General features: G+C 42.2%; 4 protein-coding genes across 9 annotated transcripts; 1 reads left to right on the top strand and 3 right to left on the bottom strand.

Annotated features, from left to right (window-relative positions):
• Nucleotides 1–259: 259 nt before the first annotated feature.
• On the bottom strand, nucleotides 260–3,644 carry dhrs13b.2 (dehydrogenase/reductase (SDR family) member 13b.2). Of its 5 annotated transcripts, XM_061280309.1 has the most exons (9): nucleotides 3,425–3,644; nucleotides 2,638–2,814; nucleotides 2,286–2,561; nucleotides 1,827–2,156; nucleotides 1,253–1,600; nucleotides 1,084–1,176; nucleotides 966–985; nucleotides 845–895; nucleotides 260–744 (listed from the first exon to the last, which is right to left on the bottom strand). In XM_061280309.1, exons 1-8 carry the CDS (start codon nucleotides 3,468–3,470, stop codon nucleotides 881–883), a joined length of 1,305 nt encoding a protein of 434 aa, XP_061136293.1. In that variant the 5' UTR covers nucleotides 3,471–3,644; the 3' UTR covers nucleotides 260–744; nucleotides 845–880. The 5 variants fall into 5 exon arrangements, with proteins under 5 accessions (XP_061136293.1, XP_061136290.1, XP_061136292.1 ...); XM_061280306.1 differs by having other exon boundaries at nucleotides 966–1,176; XM_061280308.1 differs by having other exon boundaries at nucleotides 260–895.
• gemin4 (gem (nuclear organelle) associated protein 4) lies at nucleotides 3,326–11,282 on the top strand. 2 transcript variants are annotated; one of them, XM_061280304.1, is made up of 6 exons: nucleotides 3,326–3,480; nucleotides 4,548–6,518; nucleotides 7,130–7,289; nucleotides 7,690–7,960; nucleotides 8,044–8,736; nucleotides 9,109–11,282. In XM_061280304.1, the coding sequence occupies exons 2-6, from the start codon at nucleotides 4,778–4,780 to the stop codon at nucleotides 9,316–9,318; spliced, it is 3,075 nt and encodes a 1,024-aa protein (XP_061136288.1). In that variant the 5' UTR covers nucleotides 3,326–3,480; nucleotides 4,548–4,777; the 3' UTR covers nucleotides 9,319–11,282. The 2 variants fall into 2 exon arrangements, with proteins under 2 accessions (XP_061136288.1, XP_061136287.1); XM_061280303.1 differs by lacking the exon at nucleotides 3,326–3,480 and adding an exon at nucleotides 3,725–4,032.
• LOC133155195 (ceramide synthase-like) lies at nucleotides 9,787–11,253 on the bottom strand. Its single transcript, XM_061280310.1, has 5 exons — nucleotides 11,118–11,253; nucleotides 10,625–10,708; nucleotides 10,332–10,548; nucleotides 10,149–10,244; nucleotides 9,787–10,055 (listed from the first exon to the last, which is right to left on the bottom strand). Exons 1-5 carry the CDS (start codon nucleotides 11,237–11,239, stop codon nucleotides 9,798–9,800), a joined length of 777 nt encoding a protein of 258 aa, XP_061136294.1. The 5' UTR covers nucleotides 11,240–11,253; the 3' UTR covers nucleotides 9,787–9,797.
• Nucleotides 11,283–13,368: 2,086 nt separating the features above from the next.
• Nucleotides 13,369–16,138, bottom strand: LOC133155944 (TLC domain-containing protein 3A-like). The gene is made up of 5 exons (XM_061281620.1): nucleotides 15,895–16,138; nucleotides 15,409–15,492; nucleotides 14,222–14,441; nucleotides 14,043–14,138; nucleotides 13,369–13,918 (listed from the first exon to the last, which is right to left on the bottom strand). Exons 1-5 carry the CDS (start codon nucleotides 16,017–16,019, stop codon nucleotides 13,655–13,657), a joined length of 789 nt encoding a protein of 262 aa, XP_061137604.1. The 5' UTR covers nucleotides 16,020–16,138; the 3' UTR covers nucleotides 13,369–13,654.
• Between the last annotated feature and the right edge of the window lie 284 nt (nucleotides 16,139–16,422).

The following is a 16,422-nucleotide window of genomic DNA, read 5'->3' as shown; positions in this document are numbered from 1 at the left end:
CATTAAAAAGTAGCAAAGGTATGCTTTCCGGAATAAATGGGTTTTTAGACCTTTCTTAAAAGCTTAGAAGGGCCGCTAGATGAGGTTGCTTCAGGTTCAAGATGTCAGGTTATTCATACTACGGCCTCAAATAACGATCATTTTCACATGCCATTGAACAAACTCATTTGTATTCATAAATTGACGATAATTCGGTCACTGGTTTGGTCAGAAAAGGGAGAAAAATATTAAACATTGTTTACCAAAGTAAAAGCAGATGTTTGTCTTATGGCAACGTTTTATTTTGATTAAACATACACAGAACAGAAAACAGAAAGAATATTAACTGTTGAGAGGCTGAAATTAAGAATTAACCATTTCCAGACAAAAACAAAGTCTCAAAACAATCTTAGCAAAATAGATGTTGATAAATGTAAGGATCATTAAGTTGTCAATTAATTTTGACATCCATCATTGAGATGTTTGTTTCATTGTGATAGTGAAAGCCGTACTTAGTGTCATGTAAAGCATATGTATTGTTTTCTTCTATGAAGATTGTACAACTTCAAGTTAAAGAGACATTTCCAGTGCAAACTACATCTCAAAAGTATTGTAAACAAAAAGTTCACAATTGAAGCATCATCATGTATGACATCATGCCAGATTTAACCAAATCTTGTGTTTCAGCGTATCTTGTGTGACGTCATTGGAGTGATCAACAAAACCAGGCTTAGTGTGGTACCACTGGTAGTACGGCGGCTCTCTCTAGTGGTAAGAAAAAAAGTCCTTCTTTTTTTGTATCTGTAACCTCCCAATGCTAATTATTTTTTTTATTGGTACATTGGTAAAATGGGGACTGCTTTACCAGCTGCTGTGTGTTCCTCTCTGTCATGAAGTACAATCAGTATGGCTTTTTCTGCACAGAGATCAAAACATTGTTTCTGCTATTGACAGTTGATAACTCAGAAGTGTATTCAAAATCTTACCTGCAATGAGTATTTTCTAGCTGTGGAGAAAAACAATGAGTCATTTTAATGTCTTTGAGCTCATAGACATATATTGACTTATGGTGATGTAGCAGACAAGACAACAAATAATACTCACCTTGGTGGAGGTATCTTAGCAAAACATACAAGACATACAGTAGTAGGACCAAAAGGCTGCAAACAGTCAGCGTAAACAACCAGCTGCTAGGTTCTAGGCGACAAAATAGAGACATGATGAAGTTGGTCTGCTGCCACAGAAGGGCAGTTGTGCAAATTACGTGACTCACCTTCAACAATCAAAACGAAACTTTTTTTAATGGGTATTCGCAAAGACTGATGGGAGACCGTGCACGTAAACTGACGCCCTGAGTGTCTCTGCGAAGCCTCGAGGTAGAAGAAAGCCGAAAGCGAGTAGGTCTTGTCCATGTTGTTTTTGTGACTGGAGAGCAGGATATTGTTAAGCTCCTTGGGGAGAGGAGCGCCGACCCTCTGGCTCGAAGATGCCGGTTCATGCATGTGCCAGGCGAAGTGCACGTCCAGAGGGTAGTAATTCTCTGCCTCACAAACCACCTTCACCATCTCACCATCTTGCAATGTAAGCTTGGGACCAACACTGATGGATACACGGGGAGACTCTGGAAAAAAAAAACATTATTATAGCTTTGCATAGAGTAGCAGTTTACCAAACAATGTTTGGCCTATGTATGGCCTAGAAGTGTTTTCCATACATACCATTAATGTGATAATGACTTCACTACTTAGCATAGCTATTTTATTTATTCAAACAATAACGGACTATGGACCAAAACAAAAATCAATTTGATAGTCGTAAAAGCGAAATGTAGCCAAACTATTCCTCACCTTGAATTTGTAGACCTATATCAAGGGTGGAAGACAGCGGAAATACTGACACGGAGCACACATATGTCCCCGCGTGCTTGACTTCAGTGAAGGGAAGAGTGTAAGAAAGGTCACCACCTGCTAGATTAATCAGTTCAACTCCCCTTCCCTCCCTTTGCCCAGAGTGGGTAGCATGACTGAAGAGATTGCGTCGTTCGCCATGGTACTGCTGGTACCACTGCACGCTCACATTTGGTTTCTTGTGGTCGATAGCAAACTGGCAGTGGAGCTTTTTTTGGAACCCCAGGCCTGATGTCACCATTGGAGTTTGTGTTTTCATGATCATCGCAACTGTAAATGCAAACGTGACAGGAAGTTAAAAACACTGGCAATAATAAATAAATGTGGGGTCTTGGTTCTGGTGTATCAATTTTAAGTGGCATGATAGTTCGACAATTAGGCATCAATATAGACTGATACCTTTAGTATTGAGGGTCTGGGTGTCCTCAATTGCAGGCCAATTGCTGACATCCTGCTGTCCCGAGGGAGGGGGCTCAGATGGGTGTCTGAGGATACCAGAGATGGTGAACAAACCATTGCTGTGGGTCAGAGTGATGGCAAACCAAGAGTTGTACTCATTGGACTTCTGGCCCGGCCACTTCAGATGCACACTATCTGTGTTGAATCTACGAATGTCACAATTCACAAGATCCACTTCAATGTCCCCCACATGGCGCTGCAAGTTCGGTTTGGAGTCTTGATAGAGAACACAACAACAGAGTCAGATGGTGCCTTTCAATGTGTGCTTCTGACATACCGATAAAGGCCTCACCATTAACAAGGAAAGTGACGGCGCGAGGGTTAACGGCACTGTCTCCGAACTTCCCAAACTGCAGAATGCTGGGTCTTTGCAGGAGCTGAACATCACGTGCACCCTTGTTATCGATGAGAACGATATAGTCGCTGAACGTACAAGGCATCCATGTCAGTAGATTAGCACAATGAGCACCTGCAAAAAACAAAAAAACAGTCGTTTTGAAAGTAAACAGCTTGGTATTTTTAATACATACTAGTGCCAGTTCATTTTTAATGCCTACTAGTGCCAGCTACTATTTTCTGTACACTACTAGGACAACCTTTTGCAAACTAGTATGACACCTCCATGTTACTAGTGAGGTAAAACTGTACACTAGTTGATATCTGCATGCAACTAGTCACTAATTGGAGTGGAGCACAAAATATCATCTATCAGGCTTTTGTATCAGTAAAACAAAACAAAGCACAGTTGTCAATTAGTGCCCAATTTTACCTCACTGAATATGAAGTTGTCCTCTTCGTATGATGGCGTTTTCATAATTGTGAAGACAAAGAGCGTACTACATTGACTTTAAATTGGATATCAAGGAAAATAAATAAATGTAGTAAAGACCAAGGGTCTTCAATCCTGGTTCTCAGAGGCAAGTTGCCATTAGAATTTTGTGTGTTGCAGCACCAAGACCAAGAAACCGGATTGACGCTCAGGAAAAAGAAAACGTCATTTCAGTGTACGCGACAGTCTTGCATAGATTTCCACGAAAACATCTGTCTCGAGTTACAACTTCTAATGTTGACTGACTTACCTGCAATAATAAATAAGAAGAAAGTTGATAACTTAAGTAACCACATGATTCTAAAGGTAAGACCCCTTCAATCTGTTTTCCGAGCACAAGGTAGCGGTTTAGTTTCACTTTCATTTTGAAGGAAACAACGCCACGCGAAAGTTGCAGTACTACGTTTTTGATGGACATTTAGCTTTGTGTGCAGTATTTGAAGGGGGCGATCAACAAAATGCTACGCTGCTGGCATATTTAAAAAAGAAAACGTTCAGGGTTTTAGGCAGAGCGTAAATTCTAGTTTTCCCAAAAAACAACAACGCGGTACTTCCGGGTTGTCTTTGGTGTAGTACTCATAAAAGCCGTAGGGTAGCGCTGTAGGTAACCAGCAGCACCTGGAATCGTCTCTTATTTGGTCTCGTTGACCAGAGACAGCGGAAGCGTTGTTTTACTCGCACGCTTAAATCGTGAACTTTAACGATATGTATGTATGTATGCATGTAATGTCATGATGTACAGCTACTGTTTGTATGTTGCTGAATCAAGGAACTACATTTGAGTCGTGACACTTTTAGGCTCCAAAATAATATATTGACTGAAGCTATTTTTACCATCCAACATGATCATGGATCAAGGTAAAGTTGACTCAAAGATCACCAATAGCTTTATCAATCCTCTTAAGTTGATGTACAAATGACTGTTTAAAAATACTGCTAAAGGTAGACATACGGATTCAAATCCTGTACTCTGAAATGTACTATTATGTATGGTACCTGTATCAATGCAAACTGCACTTTCTACTTAAATATTGTTGAAATGACTAACATTTATGTTTTTCGTTGACGGACGGAATGACTGGTGTCACAATTTAGTGGCATTTATTGTTTCAGTTTTGCACGAAGAGCACACCGAATCTCTCTTTTTTTTAATATATGAATTGTTGCAAATTAAGCTCACACTGCAAAATCAATAATTTTCTAGCATATACACTCCAGATATAACAGAAATACCAATCCTTTCTTTTAATACTCTAGGCCTCTGTGTAAAGACGAATCATCATTCTTTAAAAGATTATGAGTTCATGTTAAAATTGAGTCTATGATTGGAGTACTGATGCCTGAATTTGCGTCTTCTTTTTTTTTTCCTTCAGACTGGGCCATTCTTCAGGGATCTTTCCTCTTGGCTGACAAATTGTGTCTTCCTTCATCCCTGAGCTCCCTTCAGAAATGTGACTGGCAAAAGGTCGGAAACCCAGTCCTGGCCGCTGTGGGGGAAATCTGTGGCGAGGGAAATCATCTCAAAAGCAAGGCTGCCTCCTGGAGGAAAAAGTTAGTTTGTGTCGTGTGGTTGAAGTTGCTGAGTAAGGAGCATGGTGAAGACATGGAGGAGGCATGGAGGGAGAGCCCCTTCTTCCCTCTACAGAACCCCCTCCCAGAGGTCAACTACACTGTTCTGGTAGAACTGCTCAAATCCTTGTCAGCTGCAGACACATTTGCTCATTTTCTGCTGTGTCTTCCACGGCATCAGCTGTGTTCTGAGCTGGACCAGTTCTCTGAACATATGAAGAGCAACCCTGTGGGTGAAGATGATGTCCACTTCTTTCTTGAGTTGTGGTGGCAACTGTGGAGCAGAGAAGATCAGTTGGCTGAGGGACAGGATAGTATTGAAGTGTTGTTTGCTCGCCGAGTTGCTCATCTTACTTCTCAACCTGCTAGTTTGACTCATCACACTGCTAAGAGGATGAAACTGGACTCAACAGCGTCACCAAACAACACTGACGTCCTAGACATTCTCCTTCACCTGCTAACGGATGTGAAAGATGCCATATCTAAACCAGAGCACTGTGCTCATGCGCTCTCCAATTGTCTTGATTCTCTTTACACGACTTTCCTCACGGACCAATCAGTCATCCTTCCAATCAAAGATAAGCTGCTCTTCCTGTCCAAAGCCATGAGCATCAGAGAGAAGAACAATGACAAGTTGACTTCGGAGCTTTTACAGGAGGCACAGCGAGACCTCAGAGCATCTTACACCCCGTCTAAATTTCAGCCAAGCAGATTAAGCCTTTTTGAAGCCCTCAAGAGTGCGTCAGAACTCACCCAGTCCTGGCAAAACCATGACTTGCTGAAAGCGTGTTGCAGCTCTCCTGCCAGCTACACAGCTTTCAAACTCCAGCAAAGTGTCCACAGAATGCTTGCGGCTCTAGAAAAAGCTGACATGACAGGAGAAGAAGAGGTTGAGAAGAATAAACTCGGAGGATTGCTGGCATCACTAACTTTCCCCGTTATTGAGACTTCCTCTGAGGTTAGTATGAGAGTTGCCATGACCATCATCAGTCATCGTCTGGAGGACTACCACGACGTCACCGTGTTGTTTGCTAGTGAGACCAGCTGGCTGGCCTGTGATGAGCAGCAATGGCTGGAGTGCCTTGAAAAGAACCAAAGAGCATTCCAGAAGTGCAACACAGTCATTCAACTGGCTTCCACCCTCTCGAGTCGACTCCAAACTGAGAACTTTGATGTGAGCTGGAGCAAGAGGCTGCTCAAAGTTGTCACGGCCGTGTTCACCGCGCTCTCCTTGGAAGACAAGAATAAAGCTTTGGCAGCCATTCTGAAATCATCCAGCAAGGGTTTCTTTGGAACCTCAGGCGGCTCCGCTCTGATTGCCAGCTTTGAACGGGAGCTCAACATGGCTTTCAACTGCATCATCCAGGGAGGAGGCGGAGCTTCAACGGCGGAGGGCAACCTCAGCACAGCCGTGTCTTTAGTGGCCAGGGTGGCCTTTCAGAACCCCGAGGCAACATTGAGATCCTGTTGCCATTCTGCCATCTCCAATAAAGGGGCCTTCTCCCTCGTGAGTAAGATCTTGAAGCAGTTGCCCGGCCTTGGAGGTTTGACGCAATGCAAAGAGGAAAGCGAAGGGAGAAGAAATCCCACACATCTACTCTGCAGGTGCCTGCAGGAAGTAACAAGCGCCAGGTCACTCTCAGAGAATGAAAAGGAACAGTTCCACAAGTTTGTGGCTCTCTTAATGGTAGCTACAGGTGAAGGCGAAAAAGAGACCCTTCTGTCACCTCAGGAGCTTGTCAACGTCTTCGTCTTGCCTAATTTAGCTTGCTCAGGTAAGTCACAGATTTGGGTGAGTGATGGGGAAATATGCTAGAATATGCCAACCACACTTGAAGTAGCAAAGATTCCACGGCTGAATCTTTAGGACTGTGAGGCACACGTGCTAACCGGTACTCCACCATGCTGCCGTGAATACAGGTGTCAAACTCAAGGCCGGTCATAAAATTTCATTTGGCCCGCCAAAGTAAATCATGGGACTACTTCATAGTTCGAGCTAAAGGTACAAAAATTGGAAGTTGTCGTCATTTTAATAATGTTGGTATAATTTGTATTTCTTTCTTTTTTTTTGACAACCAAACCATTTTTTAAGATAAATTGACTTGCTTCTGACTTCAATAATTCATTATAATGTAAATTTGTTATATGGCGTGGCAATCCTATTTTGTCACATATGTCTCGCTAACACAACTGGCTAAGAGTCTCTTGGCACGTTCTTATCATGCCAGTACCCTTTCAACAGCAACAACGTGAGCTAACTAATTTTAGCATCATTTCGGATTTATATGTATGTATATTATGTACGGCTAAGAGTTACTAAAGTGTCACGTTTTTGGTTGCAGCTCCCATTTAGTGTTAACTTTCCCTCTGCTTATATTCCCTCTAGGCAATGGCACTGTTGATTTGAAACTCAGTCTTCAACTTCTCCACGCTGCCTTGTGTGTGGATACCCAGGAAGTAGCCTCTTCCTCAGCCCACTGGGTGTTGGAATGCTCACCCTTTCCTTTGCTTTTCATCCTGGCTCAGCTGCAGGACCAGGCTCTCAGGTTGTCTCAAAAACTGCAGTTTCAGCTGATTATATTTTCATTACGTACAATGTTGAGGTGTCCTCGAACCTCTTATGCCAGGCGTCTTTAGTAAGGCAAGGACCACCTAAGAGTACTGTAATTCATTTAAAAATTTGACAGAAAAAAAACAGGGTAAAGTAATACACACAGACACACGTCTTTTGGTCCCATGAAAAGTATGATAATAGATTAAAGGTGATATTTTCAAATTGTTATTCTCGATAATAAATATATTTTTTTCTTATGTCAAATGCGTAAGGAATGAAGATGTATGTGTTGGTATTGCATCGAAAATAATTGTTGCTGGACTGTCACAATTCAGTGATTGTGAAATTACAAGCCGTTGACCTTGTCTTATTCCTGACATGTCTTTTGCAAGGTGTTGGGAGAAACCACTTGGGAGCGCTGTCCACCGTTGGTCCATGGAAACCAGCGAGCTACTGACCTCGGTGCTGATCACACTGGCACAGGTGGTTGGCGCCCAGGTGGAAGCTACCCCAAGTCGCTGGTCCAGAGCTCTGTTCTGGCTCCATGATAAAATGAAAGGACTGGACTGGACGGTTTACTTCTACCTGAAACCCGTGTGGGGTGTGCATTTCAAAAACGAAGTTCCCTCCTCTCTGTTGGCTGTTTGTGATCTTCCTGAACAGGTGGGAAATTGTCTTTTTTTTATTTTTGGAAGTGTCATATGTTAAGGTGAGCTTCATCGCATGTGTTCTTCCATCATCTTTAGGAGTGGTCGGCTCTGAACCTGCCCCAGTACGGACACGGCACCGGTCTTTTGGCATGGATGGAGTGCTGCGCATTGTCAGATTCCCTTCAGTCCACCATGTTGTCTCGTCTGGATCTGGACCAGCGCCGGTCGGAACACGTCAGCATGTTCAGTAAGGGCCTGCTGGTGGCGCTGACCCAGACCATGCCCTGGTGCTCCGTTCCCCAATGGAGCAGATTACTTGGCACCTTGAAAGAGCTGATCACCTCAGGTCGCCTCCATGTGCCCTTCTCACTGGAGTACGTGGAATTCCTCCCTCTCCTGGATTTGAGGCAGTTTTCCTATGAACTCTGCCTCTCGGTCCTTATGCTTCGAGTGCTACAGCTGCTCTGTGGATCCAGCTGTTCTCATTGGCTGTCAGGAGATGGCTGGGCTCATGTGGCTAGATTATATGCACACACGATGAGGGAGGTGATGAACTCGCTGAAAGCCAAATTAGCCCTACCCGCATCCGGCGCTCTGACAGGCTCGACTCAAGTACATGCTGCACAACTCAAAGTCTCAGAAGTATCCAGTACCCCGGTCAAAACTCCTAAAATGCCCCAAGACTGTTTGGAAGATTTAAGTGAAAGTGCACAGACTCTTGGGCAAGTGCCCAGTCAGGAAGTCCTTTTCGTTCTCAGTCAGATCTTCTGTCATGTTCAACACATCCAGGTAAGAAGCGTTAATGTTTATCTTTATAAGATACTGCCAGGAACATACCAATAAATGAGAATATTGTTCAAAATATATTATAATTCACTAATCAACTATAGAGAGTAAAAAACAAGATATAGGTTTACTACACACAAAGTCAAATATTTCATGGGTACATAATTTAAATAACACCTAAGCAATATTTTTTATATTAGACATGATTTGGACATGAGCACAATAGCAACAAATAGGCGAGCTTTTCAGCAGATCACAGAAGATCAGCAAAATTGAGAATGCCAACCCGTTCTTTACTGCAGTGATTTTTTTTTCTCGTTTTTAACTAGTGGATTATCCACTAGTCATATAGATTGATTGTTTTCATTTTGTAAGGTGATGATGCCAGGAGGCCAGAGTGAACCTCTCTTCCTGTCCAGCCTGGAGATCCTCAGTCATTACCAGGCCATTGCAGGCGCTTTCCCTGAGAGCAGCAGCCCACTGGAGAATGAGAACATCAAGCACTTCTTCAACACCATCACAGACAACCTGGAGAACCAGGAGATGAAGTCTGTTCTACAGCAGAAGATAGCTCAACTTGCCTGACCTTGCCTTTTTTATTTTATTTGGGGTGAATTAAGAGCAAATTGGTCACCTTTTTGCGAGTCATTTGTTAGTATCACCATTTGTTTCAAAAGAAAGTCTAAAAAAAAGCATGATAAAAAAAATACAAAGGTCACATATGACAGGAATTCCATCACCATTGCATGCTTTTTTATTTAAATGCAACAATTCTACAGCCATTGAGCCAAGGCACCCATTCTGTTGAATAGATGGCAAGAGGTAAATACACCAGTGTATTGTACCAGCTGCCAGCATTTCAAGTCCCTGCAAATTCAGAGATTTGTTTCTCAATACATTATATAGTTTATTAATGCCTGAAAATATAATTAATTATTTTACCATTTAAAGCCCTGCGATGAATGACTCGAGCGTATGTCGAGGACACGTGGATACATTCCTTTCACTCAAAAGCCCCAATACATCGCTGAGTTTTTTTGTTAAAGCAGGTGCTCTGATTTGGGTTAGTCTTTCTTATGTCGGAACACTCGCTGGGCTTTCTTGAGCTGGAGGTAAAACCAGTACAACTGAGGCAAAAGGACGGCCACGTTGCCGACGTTACAGTGCCAAGGCAGGTGAGAGGGCACTTTGTGCAGCGGGATGCCAAAATCATGTCCGTACTTCCAGTACATGTAGGGGAAGATCAGGATCCGACAAAGGATGAACGTGATGAGGACTAAGATGCTGTTGAGTTTGTGCAGCCTGCTGTTCTCGAGGCCCACCTGGAAATAAGACGGGAGGGGTTTATGTTAACAACCTGCCAAATCAACTTTTTGTTTGACGTGCTGTAACAAGCCCTCATGATGTCAGTGTACCTGGACGATGATCTTCGAAATGGCGACAAAAGCAACACTGAGTTCCGTGATGAATAAGCATCCGATGAAGAAATCACCCAAACCTCTCCTGTAGAACTGAAAAACAAAGTTTTCTAAATCTGAATATGGTAAAAGTGGCATGAGTGTTCAAAACCGACATGTTTGAGTACACAAAATTCTTACCATGGCAATGGGGAGAAAAATACCAAGCACTGCCAGGTGATGAAGCACCGTCAACCAATATTGGGAGACAAAAGCCTTCAGGGTCATCAGCGAGTGCTTGTTGTACTTGCTGTTCCCTCTGAGCCTGTGTGTATGGAAGTGGCTCATATACGAGGCATAGAGGTCGATGGCTGAATAGGGATAGCCAAACGCTATAAACCCGTTCAGCGCCCAGTGACTACGGATGGCCAGAGGAATTTGTAAGCATGGGTTAAAGGTCACATTGGTACTGTAAAGTCACATCTCGACATTACCTGTCTGTCATGACATGTTTGCATGATGTCACGGTGATGACTCCTGAGGCAGTAGCCAAGGAAGCGTGGATAGCATCAAGGAGCCTGAAAACAGCAGCAATGATCACAAAATGCCCTGTTTGTTTATTTGCTGAACAATCCATAATATACAAATCAGTAGCAAGCAACTTTTAAATGGCAAAGGCTGCATATTTAAAATCTGAATATATTATATTTGCATATATTTACACTTTCTGTGTAAGTTAACTCAGTACTTTACTTGTCAGTATGTCTGCCAGCTATTAGTTTATGGATAATCACAATGGCTCACCTAACTGGTAAGGGAGCAACCTTTGTTTGGGCATGTTTGCTTCAAGAAATGTCAGTCGCAGACTATCACGAGCAATCGCCATGCATTAAAACAAATTAAGGCCCATGTTTTTTCTCGTGTGTGTGTAGAATTCACTGGCGTAAGAAAATTTTAAATGCGTTGAGGTGACACGAATGAACTGACCTTTCGCTGACTATCAAAACATCCGCGTCGGTCCAGCGAGGGAAAGTCCACCTGAACACTTTTCTGAAGCCAACGTAAAGTCCAGCAAATGTCAAAGTTCCACAAACCAACGTTTTAAGCATGATGATCGGTGGCGTCGCCCTTACAACACGAACATGTGAAAAATGTAGCAATAACTACGCACTACTCACTACTCGCACATTAGTGTTGGCTCGTGAGTGAACGATTCATTAAAAAGAACAATTTCTTTTTCAGTGAACGAGAGTGAACGAATCACTTCCTAAAGTGATTCGTTCTTTTTTCAGTTCATATGACTTCAACCAGTAGGTGTCAGTAATGCGCATTGAAGCTGGTGCCACCTCGGCGTAAAACAAAACGAAGAGAATGACGTCACTTCCCGTTCACGAACGAGTCGTGAATTGCATAACAAGGGTAACTTGGAAAACATACTGGAACTGGGCCCCCAGGACTGGGCTTGACACGTGTGACCTTTGACCATGATATTTCCCTAATAAAGTGGCCTGATATTAGGTACACTTGAAAATGGCGGTGTACCTAATGGAGTGTCCGTGTGATTCCCTCGTTAAGCGCACTTGCGTGAAAAGTTTTAGCTCCTGTAGAACGTGAAATGACCAAAATCTTTTCACACAGGTGTGTTTAACGAGGGTAACTTGGAAAACATATTGGAACGCGGCCCCGAGGACTAGAGCTTGACACCTGTGACCTTTGACCATGATATTTCCCTAATAAAGTGGCCTGTTATTAGGTACACTTGAAAATGGCGGTGTACCTAATTGATTGTCTGTGTGATTCCCTCGTTAAGTGCACCTGCGTGAAAAGTTTTAGCCCCTGCGGAACGTGAAAGGAGCTAAAACTTTTCACGCAGGTGCGCTTAACGAGGGTAACTTGGAAAACATATTGGAACGCGGCCCCTCGAGGACTGGAGGTTGACACCCCTGGTTTAAGTGAAAAGTACGACACCCGCCCTCACCCCCACTTTCTGATTGGCTGTTTGATCTGTGATGTCACTTGGACACTGGATTAGGTACACCGCCATTTTCAAGTGTACCTAATAACAGGCCAGTTCATTAGGGAAAAATCATGGCCAAAGTTTAACTGAAAGTGAAAAGTGCCACACCCGCCCTCACCCCCACTTTCTGATTGGCTGTTTGATCTGTGACGTCACTTGGGCACTCCATTAGGTACACCGCCATTTTCAAGTGTACCTAATAACAGGCCACTTCATTAGGGAAAAATCATGGCCAAAGCTTAACTGAAAGTGAAAAGTGCCACACCCGCCCTCACCCCCACTTTCTGATTGGCTGTTTGATCTGTGACGTCACACGGACACTCCTTTAGGTACACCACCATTTTCAGGTGTACCTAATAACAGGCCACTTCATTAGGGAAAAATCATGGCCAAAGCTTAACTGAAAGTGAAAAGTGCCACACCCGCCCTCACCCCCACTTTCTGATTGGCTGTTTGATCTGTGACGTCACACAGACGCTCCATTAGGTACGCCACTGTTTTCAGGTGTACCTAATAACTTTATGCACTTTTTGTACGTGTCAAGATGTGTATTTGACTACTTGCTCTTTATTTTGGGGGACACCAACACATATTACACAACGTAAAACACACCAGGAATAAAACACCAGACAAGTTTTAACAGATTTTAATGTTTATTAATGTGTTTGGGTTGTTTCCACTGGACAAAAAAAAAAAAAAAAAAGCCGTATCAGTGTGTGTGGGATCCATTGAACAATTCGTTTGAACGAATCTTTTGAGTGAACTGATTCTAAAGATTCAGTCCACCTAAAAGAACTGGAGTACACATCACTATCACTCACTGACTCGTTCATTCACAGATCCGTTCAGTTGGTGAACGAATCTTTTGAGTGAACTGATTCTAATGATTCAGTTCACTTAAAAGAACTGCAATGCACATAATTTTTTTGCAAATGGAACTTGGTAGACGGATGTGACGAATAAAACGTGGGTAAAAAAACATTCACAATAAAAGCTAAGTAATTTTCAAAACAAATGTATGCATTTAACGTGCATTTTCTGACCTTCAATCAGAAAATATGGATAAAATGGACACATTATCACCACAACCTTAATCACATTTGTATCATTTATTTACAAAAGTAAAAATGAGATTTTAGTCCCAGTTACAGTCTCCTCCAAAAGTATTGGAATGGCAAGGTTGTTTATTTGGGTTTCAAATCAAAGAAGAATATGAGACAATTCAAAATGTGATATTTTTATTTTATGGTATCTATATTTAGATGCTGTTAAAAATCAGAGCAGAGCACCTTTTGTTTGAAGCCACCATTTTGTTAAGTGAGCAAAAGTATTATAATCAACAATATTAAATCAACTTAAAGTGACTAACGTATTAACTTCACCAGACATTTGCATTCTTCATTGGCTTCTCTGAGTTGTAAACAATTTTGTTTTCCTTTCAATAGCTTCCCTTACACTACCTTGTGCATCTCAAACAACTATTTTATCAAAGGTGGTCTGTTTTGAGTTAATGGTCTTTCCTATGTTTATTGTACAGCCGCTGAGCTTTCTTCAGCAGGAGGTAAAACCAGTAGATCTGGGGTATGAAGATGGTCAGGTTGCCCGCGTTGCAGTGCCAGGGCAGATGGAAGGGGACTTTGTGCAGCGGAATACCAACTTGTCGCCCGTACATCCAGTACATGAAAGGGAAGATCATGATCCGACACATGAAGAACGTCAAGAGGACTAGCATGCCGTTGATTGTGTGCAGCCTGGTGTTGTCAAGGCCCAGCTGGATCCCAGACAGAAAAGGAAGACTCAGACAGACAGCAATTTTTCAGAACAATTTTGCTCTTTTGTTGTGAAACTACATCTTATTGGTGAATGAACTCCAATGTTGACAATGCATTGTGTACCTGAATGAGGATCTTTCCAAAACAGAGAAAAGGTGTGCTAAATTCTGTGATGAGAAAGCACCCAATAAAGAAATCGCCTAGTCCTCTTCTGAAAAACTGAACGGCACATACAGTTAATAACATGAGTGTTTAAATCAGACACAGACTAATCCCGTTGTTTAAACACAGTAAATCCTTACCAAGGCGATGGGAAGGAATAGCAGAACCAGTACCAAGTGATGGAGGACAAGCAGCCAGTCCTTGTAGACAAAAGCTTTCAGTGTTCGCAGAGAATGGTTGTTGTACAGGCAGCTCTGACCTCTGACCCTCTGAATATGGTAGTGGCTCAGGTACATGGCAAAGAGGTCGGTGATCATAAAGGATGCGCCGAACAATACAAACTCATTGACCAGCCAGTGACTGTGTAGAATGAGAAAACTTTGTTACCAGATTTGTAATCATGAAAACCTCAAATGAAAAAGCCACAGATTTGTTTGCATTATATTTCTGACTTGTGAGTTACTGACGTACACTACAGTTCAAAAGTTTGAGGTCACCCAGACAATTCTTTTCCATGAAAAGTAACATAAATGCACAGCAGTTTTCAAGGGTTTTCTAATCATCCATTAGCCTTCTAACACAATTGCAATTGCATTAAAAAAATGATGGTTGCAGCTAGAATACTCATTTGCCACATTTCCTGATTAGTTTAATCTTATCTTCATTGATTTTTTTAAAAATTTATTTTCAAAATAAGGACATTTCCCTAGTAACTTTTGAAGAAATTGCATTTCTCCAAAATTGACCACAAAATTTGTATTTCTGCCACAAAGCACACATTAATGACTCCAGCACGGTTTCTATTCTGTGATGCAAATTTTTCTAATGTCAAGAAAATATTTTCTATCGGGCGGCGCGTGCAGTGAGTAGTGGGTTGCATGTCTGCACCAGAGTTCTGAGGTTCACGGTCCAAATCGCAGTTCATTGTGTTCTGTGTTCACACTCGCATGTAGCAGAACTGCAGTTTATATTTGTGAAAATATTGAACAAGATAGAATAAATAAACATTACAGAAGTTGACAAAGCCTGTTTTTGAAATATAACCACCACTTGTTTATTAGCCGGAGAGGCAGGTTCAACCAGTAGGCTACTCGTTTAACTTGAATACAAGGCGGGTCGACCACTTTTTCATCAGTTGGTTCGGAATTTGCCATGAAATAAACTCGATTGTAATTTTATAAACTTGACTGTATTTACCATTTAACATTGCATTTAATATTTACAATGAATTTGTTCCTACTTCCGCCCCCTCCCTCTCTTTGGTTGAGCTTCAGATTTGACTGTGGAGGTTCCACGGATCCACTCAGCTCATATTACCTGAAATTACCTGTCAGTCATGACATTGTTGCAAGATGACACCACTGTGATTCCAGTTACAGTCGAAATGCTCGCATGGATGGCAGAAACAAGCCTGGGAAAAAAGAATGCATTATTTCTTCTTTATGAATTACCCAATGCAGGTTGTCCAACGAACTGTAGTTGCGCTGTGAGGCACCCGCCTTCACGCTGCACAAGATGCGCACGGTGGACGCCGCACAAAAAAAAAAACCTTTAATAGTTTCCTTGCAAATATTTAGTGTCATTCTAACTTAATTATTGAGTTAGCACAGGAACGACGCGTGAAATTTTATCGTCGCAAACCGAGTACCCCTGTAATAAGGAAGTACCCGATTATTTTACAAAATGACAAGCAGTTTTAACCTATATTTTACAATCATGGCTGTTATATTCAGGCAAAGGATAACTTTATGCTAATGTTTGCAACTGAACCACGACTAAGTGGCACCTGCTCAATGAAGTTTCAAGTACTAACCTCTCGCTGACTGTCACCACGTCTGCGTCGTCCCAATGTTTGAAATTGAATTTGAGTAGTTTCCCCAGCCCGTAGAAAAGGCCAGGGAACACCACCGCACCACTAGCCAAGGCGGTTAACATCATGTTACTCCCGTGTCGTCCAACAACTCAAACATTCTCAGCAAAGGGAAGCATCAGACGAACCAGCCTTGAACATGTAGGTAAACCCGTTGCCGCGTTACGTCACATTTCCGCCATATTGGATGTGGCAAATTCCTGCGAACTAAAGAACTTGGTCGATCAAACAAAACATATAATGAAACGTCACACCCAGTATGGTGGTGACCTAGATATTGAAAACGTAATTGATGTGTATGAAGTTTAAAAGCTTTTGACAGAGCTTCTGTGCTGTTCGTCTGTGTCGGCGCTTGAACTTTTGTTGCACTGGCTTCTGTCTAAATATATTGCTTGTTGTCATTTCCATGACCTTATGAAATGTATCATGTATCAACTGTATTCTAAATTATGACGACCAAACCTTATTTCA

Source organism: Syngnathus typhle, linkage group LG6 (assembly GCF_033458585.1).
Source record: "Syngnathus typhle isolate RoL2023-S1 ecotype Sweden linkage group LG6, RoL_Styp_1.0, whole genome shotgun sequence".
NCBI lineage: Eukaryota > Metazoa > Chordata > Actinopteri > Syngnathiformes > Syngnathidae > Syngnathus > Syngnathus typhle.
The sequence above is the reverse complement of the archived record's forward strand: the minus strand, read 5'-3'. Positions and strand labels throughout refer to the sequence as shown.

Coding starts and splice junctions, on each gene's coding strand:
- dhrs13b.2 (XM_061280305.1), bottom strand. CDS start 3,470: ATGTGGTTACTTAAGTTATCAACTTTCTTCTTATTTATTATTGCAG. Junction 2,562..2,637: donor CGTCACTTTCCTTGTTAATG/GTGAGGCCTTTA, acceptor TTCTCTATCAAG/ACTCCAAACCGAACTTGCAG. Junction 896..965: donor CTAGAAAATACTCATTGCAG/GTAAGATTTTGA, acceptor ATCTCTGTGCAG/AAAAAGCCATACTGATTGTA.
- gemin4 (XM_061280303.1), top strand. Junction 6,519..7,129: donor GCCTAATTTAGCTTGCTCAG/GTAAGTCACAGA, acceptor TATTCCCTCTAG/GCAATGGCACTGTTGATTTG. Junction 8,737..9,108: donor GTCATGTTCAACACATCCAG/GTAAGAAGCGTT, acceptor TCATTTTGTAAG/GTGATGATGCCAGGAGGCCA.
- LOC133155195 (XM_061280310.1), bottom strand. CDS start 11,239: ATGCTTAAAACGTTGGTTTGTGGAACTTTGACATTTGCTGGACTTTAC. Junction 10,549..10,624: donor AAACATGTCATGACAGACAG/GTAATGTCGAGA, acceptor GGCCATCCGTAG/TCACTGGGCGCTGAACGGGT. Junction 10,056..10,148: donor TTTCGAAGATCATCGTCCAG/GTACACTGACAT, acceptor TCTTATTTCCAG/GTGGGCCTCGAGAACAGCAG.
- LOC133155944 (XM_061281620.1), bottom strand. CDS start 16,019: ATGATGTTAACCGCCTTGGCTAGTGGTGCGGTGGTGTTCCCTGGCCTT. Junction 14,139..14,221: donor TATTCCTTCCCATCGCCTTG/GTAAGGATTTAC, acceptor TGTGCCGTTCAG/TTTTTCAGAAGAGGACTAGG. Junction 13,919..14,042: donor TTGGAAAGATCCTCATTCAG/GTACACAATGCA, acceptor TCTGGGATCCAG/CTGGGCCTTGACAACACCAG.